The following is a 22,412-nucleotide window of genomic DNA, read 5'->3' on the forward strand; positions in this document are numbered from 1 at the left end:
TTCGTATGGATTGATTATCTTAATCAATATACATAGAAATTTTCTAGGAATAAGTTATATTGAGATTATAATATGAAATTAAACAATGACAAATTATTTTTTATATATACATATACATATATATATATATATATATATATATTGATAAATATTTAGTTATTAGATAAAATCTAATATATGAGAGATATAACATAAAATATGTGTTTGATTTTTACTAAATAAACTTGAATGAATTAGATTTGCACGTACAGAATTATATTATTAAAATTAAGAAGAATCTTTCTCTAATAATGTTTGGTTTAAATTTAAAGGAAAAAATAAGAATAAGAATTAAATTTAAAAAAGAAAATCCACTAAAAAATTCTTCACATTTTCCGACATGGAGTTCAATAGGATACCTTAAAGTTTCCAACTTTCGAGAACAATCCAACCGGTCCAACCGGACTCCGACACAATTCTTCTCTTACTTCCCACTCTTCCACCTAACCCCCACTCTCAAAATCGCCCCTTTTGTTTCAAAATACCTTCTTCAGTGCAGTTTGAATAAATTGAGAATATTGAAAATTCAGGTCTTCTTTTTCCTTTCAAAAAAAGCTATAATCTCTGCTAATTGTTCAATTCATTTTAGAGAACCTTAATTAAGAGCAGGGTTTAGCAGTATACGAGGATGCAACAGCCACCGCCTATGATTCCAGTCATGCCCTCTTTTCCTCCTAACAATATCACCACTGAGCAGATTCAAAAGGTATTATTTTCTTACTAATTTCCTATTGGTAAGTTTTACTTTATTGGCTTCACTATGTTCTGAGGTACTTGAAGCATAAGTAGGGTAAGACACAACAGATGGATGACAATTAATGTTGAAGAAACAATTCATAGCTGTAGGTTGATGTGTGATAAATAGTATAGTACTGAAACAATGTTATGCTTGATAAGTACAAAGTACAATTACAGTAGGATATTTATAATACAAACAAGCACAAGAATAGGACTGATCTATCTTAAGATAAATACAAAAGATATACACTAAATAAATATATTATCACCCCCTCAAGTGATGCGTGGGTAGAAAGGACGCAGAGCTTGTCACGTAGAAGCATCAACCTTGGAGATGGGAGAGGCTTGGTTAACAAATCAGCAAGTTGATCAGCAGTATTAACGTATTGAACTTGCAAGTTACCCGAAGCAACCTTCTCACGAACAAAATGAATATCAATTTCGATGTGCTTCGTGCAAGCATGTTGAACTGGATTATAAGATAAGTAAATGCTACTAACATTATCACAATAGATAGTAGCAGGTGATGCAAGTGAAATGTGAAGATCTTTAAGGAGAGAATGAATCCAAGTAATTTCAGCAGCGGCATGTGCAATAGAGCGATATTCAGCCTCAACACTTGAGCGAGATACAACACTTTGCTTCTTAGAAGACCATGAAATAAGATTTGTTCCAAGAAATAGACAGTATGCCAAGGTAGAACGGCGGGTGGAAGGACAACCAGCCCAGTATGCATCACTGTAATATGATAGATGATCAATAGAACCATCATGAATGAACAATCCATGAGATAGCGAGCCATTCAAATAACGCAATATGCGTTTCACAGCTGTGTAGTGAACTTCTAAAGGAAAGTGCATAAACTGAGACACTTGATTGACTGCAAATGCAATATCTGGACGAGTGAAAGTAAGATATTGAAGTCCTCCAACAAGACTCCTATAAAGAGTGGGATTAGAAAAAGGAGGAGAGTCAGATGTATGTAGTGATGCTTTTGAAGAAAGAGGTGTAGAGACAGGTTTTGAGAACAAAAGATTTGCACGACTAAGAAGATCTTGAATATATTTGGATTGACACAGAAAATAACCACCATCACGAGCCGTGATCGAAACACCAAGAAAATAATTAATAAGCCCTAAGTCATTCATAGCAAATTCAGACTTAAGAGTGTGGATTAGAGAATGAAGTAAAGAAGTAGATGAAGCAGTAAGAAGAATGTCATCGACATATAGAAGCAAAATAGCAATGTCCTTTTTAGACTTATAAACAAAAAGAGAACAGTCAGACATACTATTTCTAAAACCAATTTGGAGCAAGAATGTGGTAAAACGATGGAACCATGCCCTAGGAACTTGTTTTAAGCCATAAAGGGCTTTGTTCAACTGACAAACATGATTAGGGAAGTTTGGGTGAACAAAACCAATGTGCTGTTTCATGTATACCAGTTCATTAAGAGTGCCATGTAAGAAGGCATTCTTAACATCCAGTTGATGAATTAGCCACCCTTTAGAGGTAGCTAAAGCAAGAACAGTACGAATAGTGACTGGTTTCACCACAGGACTAAATGTTTGATCATAATCTAGCCCATGTTGTTGATTGTACCCTTGCGCTGCCAAGCGAGCTCTAAACCGTTCAATTAAACCATCTGAACGTTGTTTTACTCTGAATACCCAACGACAACCAATAACATTAGCATTTGGATGAGGCAACACTAACTGCCACGTATTGTTGGTCATGAGGGCATTATATTCTTCAGCCATGGCTTTTCTCCAGTTAGGATTCTTATTAGCTTCCTTGAATGAAGTAGGCTCGGGAAGAATGGATGGGATGTCTTCCTTAGATGTTTCCTGGGATAAGAGAGAAGGAAGAACCCGAGGCTTAAGGTTTCCTGATTGAGAACGAGTAACCATATGATGAATTTTTGGAAAAGTAGGAATTATGTGAGGAGAGTGACGTAATATCGGAGGAGATAATGGAGGGGAACGTATGGTGGGGGAAATAGAATGATATGGAACATCAACGTTTGAAAAGGGATAAGGACCAGCATGTGTATTAGTGGTTGCACAAGTAGAAGAAGGTAAGAGAGGAGAAGATGTAGTTCGAACATTAGAGGGATAAGGACTTACAAGTCTACTGTGTATAGGAGAAGTAGTAGACTGTATATTTTGAAATTCATAAGGAATAGTACGTAAGAATGAATTATATCTAATTGGAGACAAATATGAAGAAGTCAAAGCTGATGAGGAATCAACATTGAAAGGTGGATAAAATTGTGAATAAGTAGGAGAAGTCCTAGAATCCAGTGGCGGTGAAACTTGAGAAATATTCTTACGCAAATTAGTTGGAGATAAATTAGGAATCTGTTTAGAAGGTGGAAAAATATTCTTAAGAAAATTAGTAGGAGATACATTAGGAATCTGATTAGAAGTAGGAGAAATATTGTCAAGAAGATTAGTTGGAGTTAAACTAGGAATTTGATTAGAAGTTAGAGTATTTTGCGTATAAGATAAAGGGAGAGTCCTAGGGGGTGAAGAGATCGAATAAGATACAGTAGGTAGCAGACGTTGGAAGGTAAACTCTGTTGGAGATTTGAATAAAATATTTGAAACACAAGAAGAAGAAGTTGGTTGTAAAATAGTAAGATACGGAAAGGATTCCTCGTCAAATCGAACATGTCGAGAAATGTAAACTTTATTTCTTAATGGATCAAGACACCAAAATCCTTTATAATTTAACGGATAACCAAGAAAAATACAATGTTTAGAACGAGGAATTAACTTGTTACAAGAGTAATCACTAAGATTCGGATAACATGAGCATCCAAATACACGTAAATGGTCATAGGTAGCAGACTTGCCACAAAGAACTTCAAATGGAGTTTAGAAGAGGGAAGTGTATTTAAGAGATGAACATCAGTTTGAAGAGCTTCAACCCAAAATTTAGGAGGAAGAGAGGCCTGAAATAGAAGGGTACGAATCATATTTGCAATAGTGCGATGCATCCGTTCAACCTTGCCATTTTGCTGATGCGTATATGGACATGAGATACGCAATGATATTCCATTTTCGTCAAGAAAAACAAAGAAAGTTTAACATATTCAGCATCGCCATCACATTGGAATGCTTTTATTTTTGTGGAAAATTGAGTTGAGACATAAGAATAAAATGATTTAAATTTTAAAAAAGCTTCTGATTTACGTTTTAAAGGAAACACCCATAAATTTTTTGAATAATCATCAAGAAAGAGAATATAATAACGGAAGCCTGTAAAAGATGCTACGGGAGATGTCCATATATCACCATGTATCAATTCAAATGGGGAAGTCGTGAATGATTGAGATTCCACAAAAGGTAATTTATTGTGCTTGCCAAGCTGGCAAGCATTACATAAGAAATCTAATTGTTTGAAAGAACTACAAGAAACTTTATTTTCTCTAACTAATTTAGCAAGAATGGCAAAGCTTGGATGGCCTAATCGTTGATGCCAAAGATTTGGAGAACGTCGCACTGCTGCAAAAGCTCGATGAACCGCACCATAAGACAAGGAGGACAATGAATAAAGAGGGCCTTGACTATTGCACCGTAGAAGAATTTTCTTGGTCTTGAGATCCTTAATAAAGAAACCAAAAAGATCAAATTCAATGGTGCAATTATTATCAGTAGTAAATTTACGAACACTCGGCAAATTACTTGAGAGATTAGAAACAATAAGAATATTTTTAAGAGAAAAAATGGTAGAAGGAGTAAATATAGTACCATGACCAGTGTATGAAATGGGTAGTTGAGTACCATTGCCTACAACAACTCGATCAGTACCATTGTAAGGGAGAACCGAGGATACATTACCAGGATTTGGGGTCATGTGAGAGGAGGCCCCAGTATCATCATACCAGTGTGCATCGCTAGGCATGGCATAAGAATGAGTTGGAGATGATTGAAGATCAGAGATAAATGCTTTAGGACCAAAAGATGGACATTCACGAGCTGAATGATTATATTGAAAACAAAGTTGACATTGGACAGTAGCATGCATGTGGGAAGAGGGAAAAGAAGAATAAGGAGCAGGCCCGAGAATGGATGGAGATCGAGGGCGAGGAGAGAGATTTGGAGAAGGGGTAGAAAAATTCTTATAAAACCCAGGATTGTTACGACCCCTACCACGACCACCATTTGAGTTCCGACCCCCATTTCTGAAATCGGATTACCAACGGAGTTCAGAGAATTTGCAATTGTATCACCTTTCTTAAGGTTATGAAATTAAACCTTTGAGTTGAAGAGTTCGAGAACTAACTTGGTCACGGAATAGACGCTCAATTTCAAGCCAAGCTTCTCTAGAAGTTAGAGAATGATTGGGACGAAGAATAGCTTGAAGGATTTCTTGAGAAATGGTTGCTTGAATCCAGGACAAGACAATGGAATCAAGTTGAACCCATTGTTGGAAAGCAGGATTGAGAATGGAGTTACCATCTTCTGTAATAATGGTAGAGGGTGGACAAGGAAAACTTCCATCAATGAAGCCATAAACACCATGACCCTTGAAAACCGGCAAAAAGAGTTCCCGCCATAACATGTAATTAGTGTAGTCTAGTACAGTAGGAATTAAGTTTTTGATGTTAGACAAAGAAATAGCAGTGTTGGACGAGGGAGACAGAGAAGATTGATCAGGTTTGATTGGAGATGAAGTTGTTTTGATTGGAGATGAAGTTGTGGAAATTGAGGAAGAAGAAGAAGCCATCGAGAAGAAAGAGACCTAAGCTCCTGATACCATGAAACAATGTTATGCTTGATAAGTACAAAGTACAATTACAGTAGAATATTTATAATACAAACAAGCACAAGAATAGGACTGATCTATCTTAAGATAAATACAAAAGATATACACTAAATAAATATATTATCAAGTACTACTAATATTGTGGAACTTGTTGTTTTGTCCTTTAAAGGGATATAAGGATTAGTACTATTTTGTTTAATTGTACTTCAAAAGTTTACTGTATGTCCTATGCTTTCTAGTAGTGGTTTAATCTTTTACAGATTTATATGGTTAGAAAATATACAACCTTTTATTTGTATTTGCATATTATTGACATGAGATAGAGTATCGTGGCCAGTTAGGATGCATGGAGCCGATCCCAACTTGTTTGAGATTGAGGTGTTAGTTATCTCTACGTCAAAGGGTTGGTAATAAAGTATGTAATTTATTGTTTTATCCTTCACAAAAAAAGGGTGGGGTGGGTGGAGGTGGGGGGAGATTTGGAAATATTCCTTACTTCTATGGAGAAAAACTATCCTGAAATTATGGAAGTTGTAGTGAATGCTTCCCTTTTGTAAAACATAGTACTTGAGATGAGAATTTTATATATTTATGTCAAATTTGATTAAATTGGGGTAATGGCCTAATAATCTTGAATTAGTTTCTTTGTGTGATATTTTATTTTTTATTCAGGTGACGGATTATTTTAACTTGGTCTAGAAGCTTATTTTAATCTGATGGGCTTTAGATAAAATATCTTATCCGATTCTTCCCGGCCGATAGGAAGAAATTTAGGCTGTTCCAACTCTTCGAATCAAAGATTTTCGAAGTTCGTAAGTAGCCCTCTTCATAACTATGAGACATTGGGGACAAAAGGGTTGTGCATCCATAGCACGGGAACTATGTTAAATCATTTGGATTATATGACAGATACTTCAAATGCTTTCGTAGTTATTTGATCATAGTATGATAGCTGATCTTGGCTATCCATCTGAATTTCTTTTCTTGGGTATGAAACTATGAATCAGTGGTGTATTTGTTTTTATCTCGTTAGTTCATTGAAATACTATGTCATACGAAGGAATTAGGATCACAAAATCATGAAAATGTAATCCTTAGATCAATGACAATGGCTCCCCACCATCTCTTCCCTCCCAAGAGAAAAAATAAAAAATAGAAGGGTAAAGATAGTAGTAACACTAAATCTCAACTGTGTATGATCCCTCTAATAGCTAAGGGTTGTCTTTGTTGAGTGAATTTTGAAACAAAAAGTTCCTGTGTAGAAAATTTTCCTGTTTATTTCAAAGTTATATTTGGCATAACTTTTGGGCTTGTGGAAAAATTGTGAACTCAGCTATGCAAAATGCCCTAAATTGTACTTGTATCCATGCTAGATGCATGTTGATAATACCCATATTTTATCACGATATTGACTATTTCGCACAGATGTCCTAATTGTGTCTTGTCAGTTAGGAGATAGCTTGTGCTATGAGCTTGAAGTATAAAAAATAAGGATCCTCAATTATACTATTACAAGTAGCTTATGATTAGATTTATTGATGGAGCAACTAAGGGTGTGGCCCAATGGTCAATAAAGTGGGTTGAGAACCATGTGGGTTTCAGGTTCAAACCCCAGCAAAATACTAGGTGATTTCTTCCTATATGTTCGAGCTTGGTAGACAGAGTTAACTGATACCTGTTGCTGGTGGGAGGTAGCAGGTATCCCGTGGAATTAGTCGAGGTGCGAGCAAGTTGGTCCGGACACCACGATTATAAAAAGATTAGATAAGTTTTAGTAAGAGCAATTACAATCACACGTTTAATGACAGTGAGCTGGGAAAAAGGAAAGATGATAATGGCTAAAGATGGGTTAGGATGTTGAAGTTTGTTATAAATGTGAACTCTAAGAAAGTTAAGTAACAATATACGCTGAAGAATGAAACCGTGGTTCTTAACAACTCTTATCTGTTTGAGTGGTGTGGTGGGGAACAATCGATAATGCCCACATTGCTGACCTCCTTATCTGGAAGGTTCTAAAAATGGTACTTTCTGATATCTTCTAAAAGAGAATGCTTTATGGTATACGCCCATTTTGTTCTTCTTTACATTGTTTTGTCACTATAAATATTTTTAAAGTGGGTGTCATAAGTTCATAACTGCTGTAATAATTGTGGGGATTACTTGAATGCTTAGTGGAGTCCTTAAATATTTTGAAACGTTTTGGCGATTTAGGGAATCCTATTAAGTAAAGCTTCTTTAAATCAATTAATATGTTGACTCTTCTATATGTATTAATTACAGAGTTAGTTTATTTGTATGTGCATGAAGCTTTGAACTTCAGTAAACCTTGTGAAATTTCTAAGAAGGTGGTTATGATCTTGGTTTCTGAAGAGTTGTCATTTCTCTAGCAGTTAGGAGTAGACTTATGTTCCAACTGGATTCTTTGTGCAAGAATTACTTTTTGAAATGGACAGCATAATCATGTTTGACGGGGTAACACAAGCGAAAATAATTAAGGCGGAACATTTAATGTAAGAATTTTTTGACAGTTTCACCAATAATCTTAACTAGGAGAATGAGTCTATACTTCTCATTACAAATCTCTATTTATGGAGTCAGTAATTCTTAGTCGTATCAGAATCATGGGTGAACCGTGAATGGTTCACAGTTATGTTTCTGACATGATTATTTTGAAAGAACAACTACTTACTTGGCTGAGTGGTTTTGTGGCCACCTCAGGTATTTCTTTATATTTTCAGGTGTCAGGATTCATGTGGTAAAATGGGTTTTGTTATGTGATGCAGTATCTGGATGAGAACAAGACACTGATTTTGGCCATATTGGACAATCAAAATCTTGGGAAACTAGCTGAATGTGCACAGTAAGTAGTGGCATTCCCGTTCCCATCTTCTTTATGCTCTGATCCCCTGTGTTACTTGGAGTTATATGTTCGTTTGGTTTTAAGCACTGACATGTTTCAATAAGGATATCATGTACTAAAGGCAAAAGATTCTGAGGTCTTGTACTGAAGCTCCACAACTAGTTTTAGAGCTAGTTTAAGTGATACATATAGAATTTGCATCTATGATACAGGGGTGTGGATGTCCGATACATGTGCGGATCTGGAGGTTGGATCCTTTGAGATGTAAATTTTAATATTCGGGGATACGGATCATAGAACGGACACGAGTGTAGGGATCTGGCAAAAAATAATTAAAAAAAATAAAAATATAAAAATATCTCTAAATTATGAGAAATTTTGTGAAATACTTATCTTTAATTTTTAAAGTGTGGGTTTCTTTTTTATTTTCAAGTTGCAGGCATGATTTCTTGATTTTCTTCCATTCTCGAATTCTCCTACAAATTACACAAAGTATATTAACATATAATAGATATCACATAACTACATAAGTAAAAGAGTTAGATATATAAAGATAAAGAAAACATACCTTTTATGCTTTTATTGGTTTTGTTGAAGAACTTGACATAAGCATAGAGAATAAAAGACGTAATTATCATTTAGCATCCCTCTTACAAGTCACAAATTATAAAAAGTTAGCCATTCTCATTAAGTCAATCAAATGAGCATGAGCACCAAAAAAGCAAAAATAAACTATAATTGCAATCTCTATTCCCCATACAAAGTTACATTAACATTGAACTATATAAACTAATAAAAAGTTGGAGAGTATTAACTATTTATTAAGTTTTAGCATTTGAACAATAACATTTAGCATTCTTCCTCAATATTTTCAATATCAATTTCTTGCACATTTTCAACCTTTTCTTCAAAGATGACTCCTTCTAGTTGAGGTTTATTTATTGATAAGTTCACTAGATCACCATGGCTTCATCAACATTAGAACGATCTCCACCTAAAGCAAAATTAAACTAAAAATGATTAAAAATATAAAAGGAATACTAAAGGAAATATAAAATCAAGAAAATATAGATTATAGCATACCTACATCCCAATAATTACTTGGGCCACTTGTATGTTTCGTTTTGACGAGAAAGCAAGCGAAGATTGTAATGGCAAAAACTAGATCTTTGGCTCTTGAAGTTTCTAGCTTGTTGCTTTTGATGCTATGGATCAACGAATAGGTGCTCCAATTCCTTTCGCAACAAGAAGAAGAAGCCGGTTGTAAGAGCAATCTGTAAGCCAAGCTTTGCAAAAATGGATCGTTTACAGCGTGGTTATCCCACCAAGATTGAGGCTCCTCATACATTATAGCCTCAACCACATGAGACTCACTAAAAAATCATTCCCACCTGCGAATGCTCTATACTCCAAAGACGCTTGTTTTAGATCATTTGAATCTTTAAAGTATCTTTGGAAGCATTTAACCCTATTTAAGGAAATCTCTCTATACTCATTGGGTGCAAGCCATCGAACCCCATTGCCTTCCCCTTAAGCCATGATTCGTGGTAGTATTTTGGTACCAATGAATGTGCCATACAATGTAAATCGGTGTTACTCTTATTCTACCTAGCAACAAGAATTTCTTGAATTGTATCAAAAAAGTCCGATTGCCCAATAATAAGATCCTTCTCCTCTTGCTCAAAGATAATTGCCTTCACCTTTTCGATCATTGTATCCCACATATCATAAACAAGATGCAGCTTTGGAGCATCAAGATCGACACTTCTAAGCATATACATAATTGGTTCCGTAAACTTTAAAATGTACTCAATATTTCCCACTATCCGTCATTCATTACAAGGGATTTTCTGTCACGCGTTTTAGCTTCAATCACTTTATCTCCCTGATAATTTCTCCAATCATTATCCATCATCATTCTTTCCAATGATGCTTTCACTTGATGAACACGACTAGTCATGACAACATGAGATGCAAATCTCGTTTCGGCAACTTTCAACAAGGACAATGCCGAATGCTTCTTGAAAAAGAGCATGAACCATATCATGATTCAACACAAAATTTTTCAAGCTACTAACTTCACTAATCAAATCTAATATCCATTTGCAATTTAAAAATTGAGTTGATTTTTCGGAAGGTTGTCATATAATTTTTAGTGCAAGGTTCAAACAATGAACAACACATGGTGTCCAAAATATATGTGGAAAAGTTTGCTCAACCGTAGAACCGACAAGCTTCATATTACTTGCATTATCGGTGATAAACTGAACACCATTACTTGCACCAACCTCTTTAAGTGATTTAATGAACAAATTAGCTATATATTCGCCGCCCTTCACAACGCCACTTGAGTTGATTGATTTTAAGAATATTGGACCGCCACTAGAAGCCGACATCATGTTTATCAATGGTCGTCTCTTAATATCCGACCATCCATCAGAACAAATAGACAACCCTTTTCTCTTCCAAGCATCCTTAATAGGTTGCAATTTTCTTGAGCTAAAAGAGTAGTTCTTAACCTATTATACGTTGGCGAAGCATAACCAGGTATAGGAGTCTTTGCCAACAACTCTGAATATTTCTAAAATAAGGAGACTTTGCTAAGTTAAAAAATAAACCTGAAGCGTAGAACATGCAGGATGCCATTTTGTCGGCGATGTTTCTATTCTCAATGTTGAACGACTTCTCTAGATCCAACATTTGAACCTCTTCTTTTTTTAAAATGCGATAAATCTGACCTTTAGGAAGAGATGTAATCTATTTTTTCCTCGCATCAAGTTATACGAATAAATTTTTTATTTTCAGCTTTTTTCATGTTCTTGCTTCAAAGCTTCACATACTTCTCTACTTATCTCTTTGCATATTTGAACACCTTGACCAGGAATTTTTATCAAATAAGCTTTAACTTTAGATTATGATCCCGTAACTTTTCTGTTACAATAGTTACAGGACCATACTATATTTCCATCACCATTTGGAGTAACTAAAAGAACTTTTGATATAGTTCTATAGTGGTTTATCATCAAAGTCGGAGCCTACACTTTGATAAGAAGAAGATGAAGATGCAGGAAAATGGTAGCAGTGTATTTGGAGGGAGCAAGTTTGGTAAGGAAAAGACTTTTGAAAGGGAAATCAAGTAGCCTTATGGCTATAATAATGTGTACCTTTTGAGAGAATCCAACGGTTGGGATGAAGCTTCGTGTTAGAAGCATTTAATGCTGAAATAAGTTACCAATTTATTTTGATTTATAATAGATACTTTAGAAGTTTACCATGCTAATTTTTATAACTACTAAATGATAGACCACTGTGGAATCATGTTAAAGTCTTTCAGTGGCTCCCAATGATAGTGGAAATAGAGTATGGTCCTGTAACTTTTGCAATAAAAGAGTTGCTGGATTATATTCTAAGGTTAAAGCGTATTTGGCAAGAATTTTAGGTCATGGGATTGAAATATGTAAAGAGATCAACCGAGATTTATGTGAATCATTCATCAACAACATACCCAATATTATCCTACACCGTGGGGTCTGGGGAGGGTAGTGTGTATGCAGACCTTACCCTTACCTTGTGAGGATAGGGAAGCTGTTTCCAATAGACCCTCAGCATGTGAATCATTGAAGTTGAAAAAAATCATCAGAACAACTTGATGCAAGATAAAAAATTAGATTATCCATATTTTCCGTTAGGCTTGGATTTATCATAACAAAAAAAAAGGGTTCAAAGGTTGGGGCTCTAGAACAATCTTTCAACATTTTTAAACTTCAATGATTCACATACATCTCGGTTGATCTATTTACATATTTCAACCCCATTACCTAAAATTCTTGCCAAATATGCTTTAACCTTAGAATATAATCCAACAACTCTTTTTATTGCAAAAGTTACACGACCATACTCTATTTCCACTATCAGTGGGAGCCACTGAAAGACTTTAACATGATTCTACAATGGTCTATCATTTAGTAGTTATAAAAATTAGCATGGTAGACTTCTAAAGTATCTATTATAAATTAAAATTAATTGGTAACTTATTTCAACATTAAATGCTTCAGACATGAAGCTTCATCCCAATCGTTGATTTTCTCAAAAGGTACACAATCAACATTATAGCCATAAGGATACTTGATTTTCCTTCCATAAGTCTTTTCCTTACCAAACTTTTTCCCTTCGAATATACTACTGCCATTTTCCTGCATCTTCATCTCCTTTACAATTTTCATTACCTCTCAAAAATGTCGTCTTCTACCTCCTCAATGGCAAATCAAAAGGGGAAAGTTTTGTTAAGGCCAACAAAAAGTGTAGGCTCCGACTTTGATGATAAACCACTATGGAACCATATGAAAGTTCTTTCAATTACTCCAAATGGTGGTGAAAATAGAGTATGGTCCTGTAACTATTGTAACAAAAAAGTTACGGGATCATATTCTAAAAATCCCTGGTCAAGGTGTTAAAATATGCAAAGAGATAAGTATGTGAAGCTTTGAAGCAAGAATATGAAGAAGCTGAAAAGAAAAAATCATTTGTACAACTTGATGCGAGATAAAAAATTAAATTATCTATCTTTTCCGTAAGGCTTAGATTTATCATAACAAAAAAAAAAGGTTCAAAGGTTGGAGCTCTAGAACAGTCTTTCAGCATTTCTAATAGAAACACTGTCGACGAATTGGCAGGTTGTATGTTCTATGCATCAGGTTTAACTTTGCAAAGTCTCCATGCATTGGAAGGTATTCAGACTTTGGCAAATAATCCTATACTTGGTTATGTTCCGCGAACCTATAATAGGTTAAGAACAATTCTTTTGGCTCACGAAAAAGCTACCAATAGAAAATTGCAGCCTGTTAAAGATTCATGGAATAGAAAAGAGTTGTCAATTTGCTCTGATGGATGATCCGATATTAAGAGGCGTCCATTGGTAAATATATGTCGGCATCTTATAATAAACCAATATGTTCAACCAATTCAAGCAGCACCGTGAATGATGGTGAATGTATTTCTAATTTGTTTATTAAAGCAATTGAAGATATTAGTGCAAATATAATGATGAGTCTCTCAATAGAAGTTGTTTTGATGATTTGTTTCTCTAGCATCTTCAATTTCAATGTTCACATACATCTCAACTAATGTCTTTGCATATTTCAACCCCATGAGCTTAGATTCTTTATAAATACGCTTTAACCTTAAAAATGATCCAGTAACTCTTTTGTTGCAAAAGTTGCTGGATCATACTCTATTGCTACCACCACCGGGAGCCACTTAAAGAATTTTAACATGGTTCCATGAAGGTTTATCAAAATCTGATCCTACACTTTTTGTTGGTCTCAAGAAGCCTTTTTTATGTTGTTTCCCAGTTGAGGATGACATTTTATTAGAGAAATAAAAATTGCAGAGAAATATGAAACATAGTATAAAGCAAGGAAATTGTAGAGAAAGGAAGGCTTTGTTTTGGCTATGTCCTGTGTGCTTAGTCTTGGAGGGAAAGAGTTGGTAGAGAAAAGACTTTAGAAATAAAAATATAGTAGGCTTATGGCCTATAGCTACGATGAGACATAACTTTTTGGGATATATGTTTGCTTTTAACGGTGGACGAAGAGTTCTTGTTAGAAGATACAAGAAGACATTTAATTTGATGTGATATTTTATCCTCAAATATGTAATTGCTTTATTAGTCTTTGCATTAACAATTGTTCTTACTTATATAATCATTATAAATCTGATGTGATTTTTTAAGACCACTATTGTTTAATTACTGAGAGTTAAATTAACAAGATAAAGTTAGTTATTAATCCTAATCAAATATATGAGTATTTTGATAGTTCATAACTTGTACTGATAGAAAGAAACAATAATCTAACATGTTTGCTTGCTTTATGTGATTTATTTGATAATTATACAATCATATTTTATTGACGGTTAAATTAATAAGATAAAAGTTAAGTTTTAGTTCTAATTTTAATATATGATTACAAATCAAGTATCTTGGTAGTTAATTTGAAATTTTAGGTTTAACATTAAATGTATGTGGATACAACTTATAACTTACATAAATACTTACTATAAGAAATTTTTGTCAAGTGCAAGCTGGGTACAACACTTGATTTTCCCTTAAGTGAAGCGTCGCCCGGATGTTCAAAGTAAACCAAAAAATTGCATCAAACCAAAATGTGCATCAGACCAATTTGCTGACCCGACTTGTGCTTTGGTTATATGTGGTTCTAAAATTTAGAAACCCGTCAATATTTGTTTTTGAGTGGTAGTAAATACAAACCAAAAGAAATCAAACCAAACTGCAATATATGTATTTATTTCATATGACTTTATATTTTAGAGATTAGCTTGAGGAGGGAAGGAGGGACTGAGTTTGTTTTCTCTCTTAGGTTTCATGCGTACTTCTCTGCACCTTTTCTGTTCACCTCTTATGGCATGGCAATTCCATCTTGATAAATAGGACTTTCTAAATCTCTCCTTTGTCATTCATCTTATCTTTTACATTCTCCCTTTTTATTTGTTATCTTCCTCATTCATCTTTCTTATATCTTTGATCAGATTGTTGCTGTCATCTCTTCTTAATCTGATCATCTGTTCTCCCCAACTAACCTGTGTATCTATTTCTAGCTTTTATTACAATCAATGAGTAACTTAAGCCTAGCTTATGGCAATGAGGTGGTTGGGTTAAAACTAATATGATAATGGTACGAGATCATTGAAAGGAAAAAGAGGTTTCGTCAGTATAATTTCATGTGTGTTGTAAATAGTCTATGTGGAGTGGATGCCCTTGTGGGTATTCATCCTCTTCACTATTTTACAATAGTAACTTGTAGTTTTCATACCTATAAAAAACAATGTAACTCACAATGCTACGACACACAATTGAAAGTAGAAAAAGGAGTTACTGGTCTTTGCTCTTACTAGTGTTATAGTTTAAGTTTTTGTTAATTACTTAGTTTTTACTATATTGTTATTATTTCACAGCACGTTATCAACACAAAGCTCTAATCTTCTCTCTAGAAGAGTTTGAGTCTTTCTTTCTGATTAGGTATAGTTCCATTTTCTTGTACCGTTTATTTGGATCTCTTAGCTTTATGACTTGGTTCTAGCATTTGATTTTTACTAGTCACAATATGCATGACCAGGTTCTAAATTTTAGTGGCCTTGATTTAAAATTGATAGTTGTGTAAACGATTAAAAAGAGATGACATTCTGCTTTGATTAATTTATAAATTCTAAGAAATACTACTTGTTCTTTTTATTGCCCAATTGTAACCTTTTCTTTTCATATATATATCCACTAGTGTTCCTAAAAGGGTTACATAATGTGTTTGGAAAATATAAGATGTGTGTGTGAGTTGTTATGAAGAACTCACTACAGCAAGCTTTTATGTCCAGAATCCATAAAGTGCTAGGTGTTGTTCCTAGTATATTATCTGCATGTTTCAATGCTAGTTCATTATTCTTATTAGTATGCATCTCCATTTTAAGTTGATAATAACTTTTTTTTAATAGCTGCTTTGTCATCCACTTTTTAAGTAATTTTATCAAAACTAAACTTTTAATTAATTATCAAAAAATTTACTAGTGAGATTTCTTCATTAATAATTATCGTTATTTCTTATCCACTTATGTTCTTTGATAGTTTTCATCATGTTGAATTTATCAAAGCTTGAATTCGTGGCATTTGATATCTCTTGAAAAAATTACTTATTATGGGTACTCGATAATAAAATTCACTTAGTCGCGAAAGGTCTTGGTGACACTATTACACAAGGTAATGAAGCATCTAGTCAAGACAAAACGAAGACAATGATTTATCTTCGTCATCATCTAGATGAAGGATTGAAAGCTGAATATTTGATAGTGAAAGATCCACTTGAATTGTGGACTGATTTGAAAGAAAGATTATTACCTTGAGGCAACGATATTGCCAAAGGCTCGATATGAGTGGATACACTTACGATTATAAAATTTTAAGACCATAAGTGAGTATAACTCTATTGTATTTAGAATAACTTCCCAATTAAAATTATTTGGGGAAGCTATGAATAATGAAAACTTATTGGAAAAGACTCTTACCACTTTTCATGCCTCGAGTATGGTGTCACAATAGTAATACCACTAAAATAGTTTTAATTTTTTTTTTGAGTTGATCTCATGCCTTCTTATGGCTGAGCAACATAATACCATAATGATGAAAATCATGAAGCCCGTCCCATTGGGTCTGCTCCACTTTCGAAGCAAATGTTGTAGCAACACATGATAAGTCTAAAAAAAGAAAAATAATTAATAGGCCATATAAATGTACGTGAGCGTCAGTGGCGAAGGTAGGAATTTTTTCAAGGCTATTCAAATTTGGAAGAAGTCAAAAAAAAATTCCCGACAAAGGATGTTCAATATGTGTTATATATCTCTAAAACGTAATATTTTACTAATATACACAGTATAATTTTTCGACGAAGGGTGGTCAACTGACCGCCCTTGTTAGCATGTGGCTTCGCCACTGGTGAGCGTGACAATGACAAGTGATGATATATTAATGGTTATCGTGGTAGTCACTATAAACGAGAGAATAATATAGGTTCTCAAAACAATCCTTCAAGAGGCAAAGACAATAACTATCGTTGATGTGGCATGAAAGGTCATTAGAAACGTGAATGTCGCGCCCTTGAGCATTTTGTCATACTTTATCAAAACTCCATCAAAAGAAAGGCAAATAATGTTGGAGCCTTTTCTGCTAGTGCTCCAACGGAGTCACACTGAACCTTTAAGATTGATGTTGAGGTAGGTCCTTCAAATAATTATGATGATAATGCCGAGGCAAGTGTTGCTTTTAAAGATGCTATTTTTGAAGACCCCAATGAATATACTTATTTGAAAGTTGAGACTTTTGGGGATCAAAATTGAAGTTTGATCATTTTACTGGGGAATGCATATGTTGCTTTCATTTTCGTGTTTTGATTGTCTTGTTCTTCCACTTTTTTTCTATTTTCAAGTTGTACTTAAGTTGTCCTATGGTGTTGTTAGTTTTTTCGTATTTCTTGTGATGCACTTTTGTTTTCCTGAAGAAAATAAAATTCTCTAGTTTTCAGTTGGATCCAAGATGAGTAATGAAGACCTATGCCTTCTGGATAGATAGTACTACAACTCACACCATACTAGGAGAAAATAAATATTTCTCGTATTTAATTATGAAAAATGCCTATGTGAATATACTATCTTGTCGTACAAAATTAATTGAGCGCTCTGGAAGAAACACAGAAGTTCTAGTGGCATGAAAGGTCATTAGATGGTGAGATGGTACGCTGTGGCACTGATAGTGAAGTTCTAGTTGACTTGTCCATGATTCCTGTTAACAACATCGGGTGTAACACAGAAGAAAAGACTATCCAAGATGTTAAGGAGATTCCATCTCATGTGGACTTAGCTATAATAAAGACATTGAAACAAAGAATCCATATAGGTAATGCCAATTAGGGATTGGAGTCTTGTTATTGTTACACTTATATAAGGTCCAGGTAGGGATAAGTGGGATAGGTGTTACTGAGAGAACTTCTAGTTTTAAGAACCCTACATTCTTTAAAAGACGAACCACTTACCAGTAGTAAAATGGAATAGACCCAGTCACCCAAATAGGGTGAACGGTTTGATAGTGACTTCTTTCGTTTGGTAGGGTGATGAAAGGCTACTTCTATCTAGGAAACAGTCAGAAACTCGAGAGGGTCGCCTTTGGAGAAGCGTTTGCCAGTCACCCAAACAAAGCAGAATATTTGTAGCACTTGCTCCAATTAGTTTGAGTTTGAGGTTATAGTTAATTGATTGAATTAAAAAAAAAGGTGAAAACTTGCAAAGATTTGATCATCACTTATTATTATTATTATTATTTAATATTTATTAGTTGTATTATATTATTTGAGAGAATAAGTGTTTAATGTAATAATCAACTATCACCATTAGTTGTCAGATTATTAAAGTTCATCGTTGTATGTCTAATTTGACGAGCATAACACACAATACGAAATTGATGCTCGCTAGCCAAAGATAGTATAGTAAAATTATCGTCTTCATAGGATTGGATTTAAATAATGTTCTAATAATTTCTAGTTTAAACGCTATCCAGGATAATTAACACTTGATTGAAATGATTATGAACTAAAGTTAACTATTAAAATAAAAGCAAATAACGTTTGATCACAGAAAGACAAGAGTTGAGCAACACCGAATTAATCAGTGGGAAAATAAGGGTCGCGACAACATAGGTGCAAGATAGTTATTCGAAATCTAACTCTAGTTCAATTCAATCTAATGTTCTAATGATTCTCATGAATTCACTCGATGATTAGTTCAATCATATAGCCAAGACTCCTCTCTTGATTAAATCTGAACTCTACGAAGTGAACTAATAAAAAGCGTTGTGAAGGTATGCAAGAATACGTTACTGTATAAGTCTTTAAGAAAACGTCTCTCAAATATTCTCCTAACTTGATTTAATCAACAATTCAATAAGCTTTTACGATTACTTATCACTGAATTAAACCAAACAAAACAAATTTATGTGGGATTTTTTGGACCATGCCTCAGAATGTCAGGAACCTTTTGAATGGGTGGCAGCATCAGAAGACAAATAAGCACTTAAACAGATTTGGAGAACCATACCTCTGTGCATATTCTGGACTATTTGGCTAGAGAGTAATAGAGCTTGCTTTGATGGGCAGAAAGATCATATTTCTAGAATAAAAAATAAGTGTCTGCACAATCTATTTCTTTGGTGTAATAGTAATTTGGTAGATAATATTGATCATTACATGGATTTTATGGAGTTACTTAGAAAATGTTGTAATTAACTGCATGGATATTCCCAGCAGTTATGTACTCTTTTCTGGTACTATCTTTGTATTCAGTTAATAAACCTTTACCTTTTCAAAAAAAATAAAAAAAATGCAAAGATAATCACCCAAAATATTCCTCTTTCGATTAAATAATGAACAAAATTGCAATCAATTCAAAGCTCCATAAACGAATTCATGCAAATAACTAGAGTTAAAATCCACAAATATCAACCAAAACACCATATCCGTCGAACCCTAAAGTAAATTACTCCATAATCATGGAGAAAGTCATCACAATAAGAAAACATGAATTCAATCCAAACTTGGGTGTTGAGTTGAGGAAAGAATGATGAATCCTTGTGTCTTGAAGTCTCCAATGCTCTTCTAATCTTCCGTAGGTCAAAAGTCCCTTCAAAAATGTGTTTTTAGTTTATTTATACTATGTAGCGGGTCCGGACGGAACTATCCTTTCCAAGACGAAGTAGGAACACACTTTGACGAAATCACACAGGCACGACGTAGGTGCCCCTCATCCGTGGAGATATTCAGAGGCTCGTTTTTGACAGGCCAACTCCAATTGCACTGCCGCGCGGCGTCTCATGGCGCCCCATGTGGCGCGGTAGTGCAATTTTCTCAGAGTAATTTTTTTCTTCCACTTTTTGACATCCAGACTTGGTCCTCGACCCCCGATCATGATCCCGGTTCAATTCCTTGGGCTTTTACTCAGACTACAAAGCTCCACATTGTTCAATTTAACTCCAGATTATCTTTTTAACTCGTAATCCGTTCCTGTAAGGCATAAAACACATAAGAAGTGCAAATCACCATTATTTAAGCTCAAACACAAGTAAAGTGCAGTAATTATAGTGCAAAATATGGTTGAACTACGAGTTTCTAGCCTACCATCATAAATATCTACCAAGTTCACTGGAGTTAAATTGTAACAGCATTTTAAAGTTATACCTATGCCTGATAATTTCACAGGGCTTCCTATTCCAATTTCATTATAAGATTCATTTGTCTTATTACTTAACTCATTCAGTTGGAAGTGCTAAATAGAGTAGCCAGTTGGTGTCTCCTTTACTGATGATTTAGATTGACATCCTGATGATCTAGGTACCAGGCTAAACTTCAGAAGAACTTGATGTACTTAGCCGCAATTGCTGATGCCCAACCACAATCGCCCGCTATTCCAACACAAGTTAGTAGAATCAACTCTCGTAGTTTGTTTACTACTTCTGTGCAGTTTGTTTAGTGTTTGTCATGACATGCAGATGGCTCCTCATCCTGCAATGCAACAAGGAGGATTTTACATGCAGCACCCTCAGGCTGCAGCCATGAATCAACAACAGGGTATGTTTACTGCGAAGATGCCACTGCAATTTAACAGCCGCCAGCAAATGCAGGATCAGCAGCATCAACAACTGCAGCGACAGCAGCAAGGTATTCCTCAACAAACGGGTATGCAACTTGGAGGTCCCAACTCCACTCTTGGTGGTGCGAGTAATGGTAGCCAACTTTCAGCTTCAGGCACTGGGGATGCACGTGGAGGAAACAAGCAGGACAACCCTGAGGCCGAACCTTCGGGTGCTGATGGCCAAACTAGCTCGGTGACTGGTCAAGGTTCGGAGGAACCCAAGTAATGGACTTGTTAGTAGTGTCCGATATGTACTGATAGTAGGTTTAGAACTAGTGCTGTATCTTATGATTTTCATGATGTGCTTGCTTGGGTTCTTGTTAGTACTAGAAAGAGGGTTGATTTTATCTCTGTCTTAGAACAGTTAGGTAGGTTGTGTTTTCCTGGAGAGCTTTCTTGTTTCTCTTTCGAGTTAACCTCTGTTTTAGTTAGAGGAAGAAAGCTTGTTTTGTTTCCGGTCCAGTGTGTGTTCTTCTGTAATAACTTAGAATAGATAGCCTCTGTGACATCAATTCAACATGGTTTCTAGTGTTAGTTATGAATATGAGTTTTAGTCTCCTCAAAAGCTTCATAAATTGTGGCTGTTAGTCTTTTTCAGAAGCAGATTACTTGCAGGATTCAATGGAATGGGGCGTCTTCCACATTGAAGCTGATACAAAGGTTCAATTATGGTATTGGCAAAAACAAGGGATTGGATTAGAATGTGGAAATACACATTCAATCCTAAAGTTAATTAATCTTATCGATAGCTTAAACTAGTTTTGCAGCTGAGGGTTAGAAAGTTGTTTATTTGCATTTAATATATTAAGTCTATAGTTGAAGTGCATATTCAACAATTAATCCTCAACCCTGAACTGAAAGACTGAAATATGTATCAGTTTATGATTGTTTTCTTGCTGGTCTGTACATTACATGGGCATAATCATTCCGTTTCTACAATGATTTGAATTTTGAAAGAATAGACATATTGGTAATTTATTACTCCCTATGTTTCTTATCCTTCTAAAAAACTTGGATACAATATTAGCAGTGCCACTGATTATAAAAACAGACTCAACTTTCCATTACATTGGTTGGAACTATGAACTTTTGGAACTGGCTTTGGTTCAGCTTAACATAGGATCCGAGGGAAAAAGTCTTAGTTCTTTTAAATTTTTTTATGTTCTTATTATTGTCTTTTTTGCGTTGAAATTCAAATTATTTAAATCTTGACAACAATGTTTTATTGAATAATTACTGTATATAAAGTATAAAGTTCCAATTATAGGCTCTTTTGTGTAACTTTAAAATTAATCAATGTCATTATCATGGTATGTGATATATTCATCTCTTATTTCACTTTAAAGAATTAAACAAGTAACCCCGGACTAACTTAGAAAGAAAGATGTTTAATCTTTTTTCTTCTAGACTGACAAGACAAAAGTTTTAAGGTTAAAAAGTAAAGTAAATTTAAATTCATAAAAATGACAAAAGTTATGAAATACTAATAATGTTACTTTCATGGTGTCAAGTACTTTCATGGGGTCAAATACAGTCAAACTTCTCTATAACAATCATTGTTTATAACAACATTTCAATATAATGGCTAAGCTTATTTTGGAATATATTTTCACGTTATCTTATATTATATGTTCTCTATAGCATTTCTTTATAGCTATCAAAATATCACATATGTCGGAACAAACAACATTGTATAGAGAAGCTTGACTGTATAATCATTTAAAATAAAAATATTGTATAAATTGAAATGAAGAAGCACTGTTCT

The 22,412-nt window shown here is 34.5% G+C and overlaps 1 protein-coding gene across 2 annotated transcripts; it reads left to right on the forward strand.

Moving 5' to 3' along the window:
• The first annotated feature begins 365 nt into the window (after positions 1–365).
• LOC107823077 (GRF1-interacting factor 3) lies at positions 366–21,212 on the forward strand. 2 transcript variants are annotated; one of them, XM_016649674.2, is made up of 4 exons: positions 366–745; positions 8,334–8,410; positions 20,347–20,431; positions 20,505–21,212. In XM_016649674.2, the coding sequence occupies exons 1-4, from the start codon at positions 668–670 to the stop codon at positions 20,871–20,873; spliced, it is 609 nt and encodes a 202-aa protein (XP_016505160.1). In that variant the 5' UTR covers positions 366–667; the 3' UTR covers positions 20,874–21,212. The 2 variants fall into 2 exon arrangements, with proteins under 2 accessions (XP_016505160.1, XP_075111824.1); XM_075255723.1 differs by having other exon boundaries at positions 372–745; positions 8,289–8,410.
• The last annotated feature ends 1,200 nt before the right edge of the window (positions 21,213–22,412 follow it).

This window comes from Nicotiana tabacum, chromosome 1, assembly GCF_000715075.1.
Source record: "Nicotiana tabacum cultivar K326 chromosome 1, ASM71507v2, whole genome shotgun sequence".
Lineage (NCBI taxonomy): Eukaryota > Viridiplantae > Streptophyta > Magnoliopsida > Solanales > Solanaceae > Nicotiana > Nicotiana tabacum.

Excerpts from the sequence above, each read along its gene's own strand:
- LOC107823077 (XM_016649674.2), top strand. The coding sequence starts at position 668 with ATGCAACAGCCACCGCCTATGATTCCAGTCATGCCCTCTTTTCCTCCT. Across the intron at positions 746-8,333 it reads CCACTGAGCAGATTCAAAAG|TATCTGGATGAGAACAAGAC; the intron begins GTATTATTTTCT and ends TATGTGATGCAG. Across the intron at positions 20,432-20,504 it reads CGCCCGCTATTCCAACACAA|ATGGCTCCTCATCCTGCAAT; the intron begins GTTAGTAGAATC and ends CATGACATGCAG.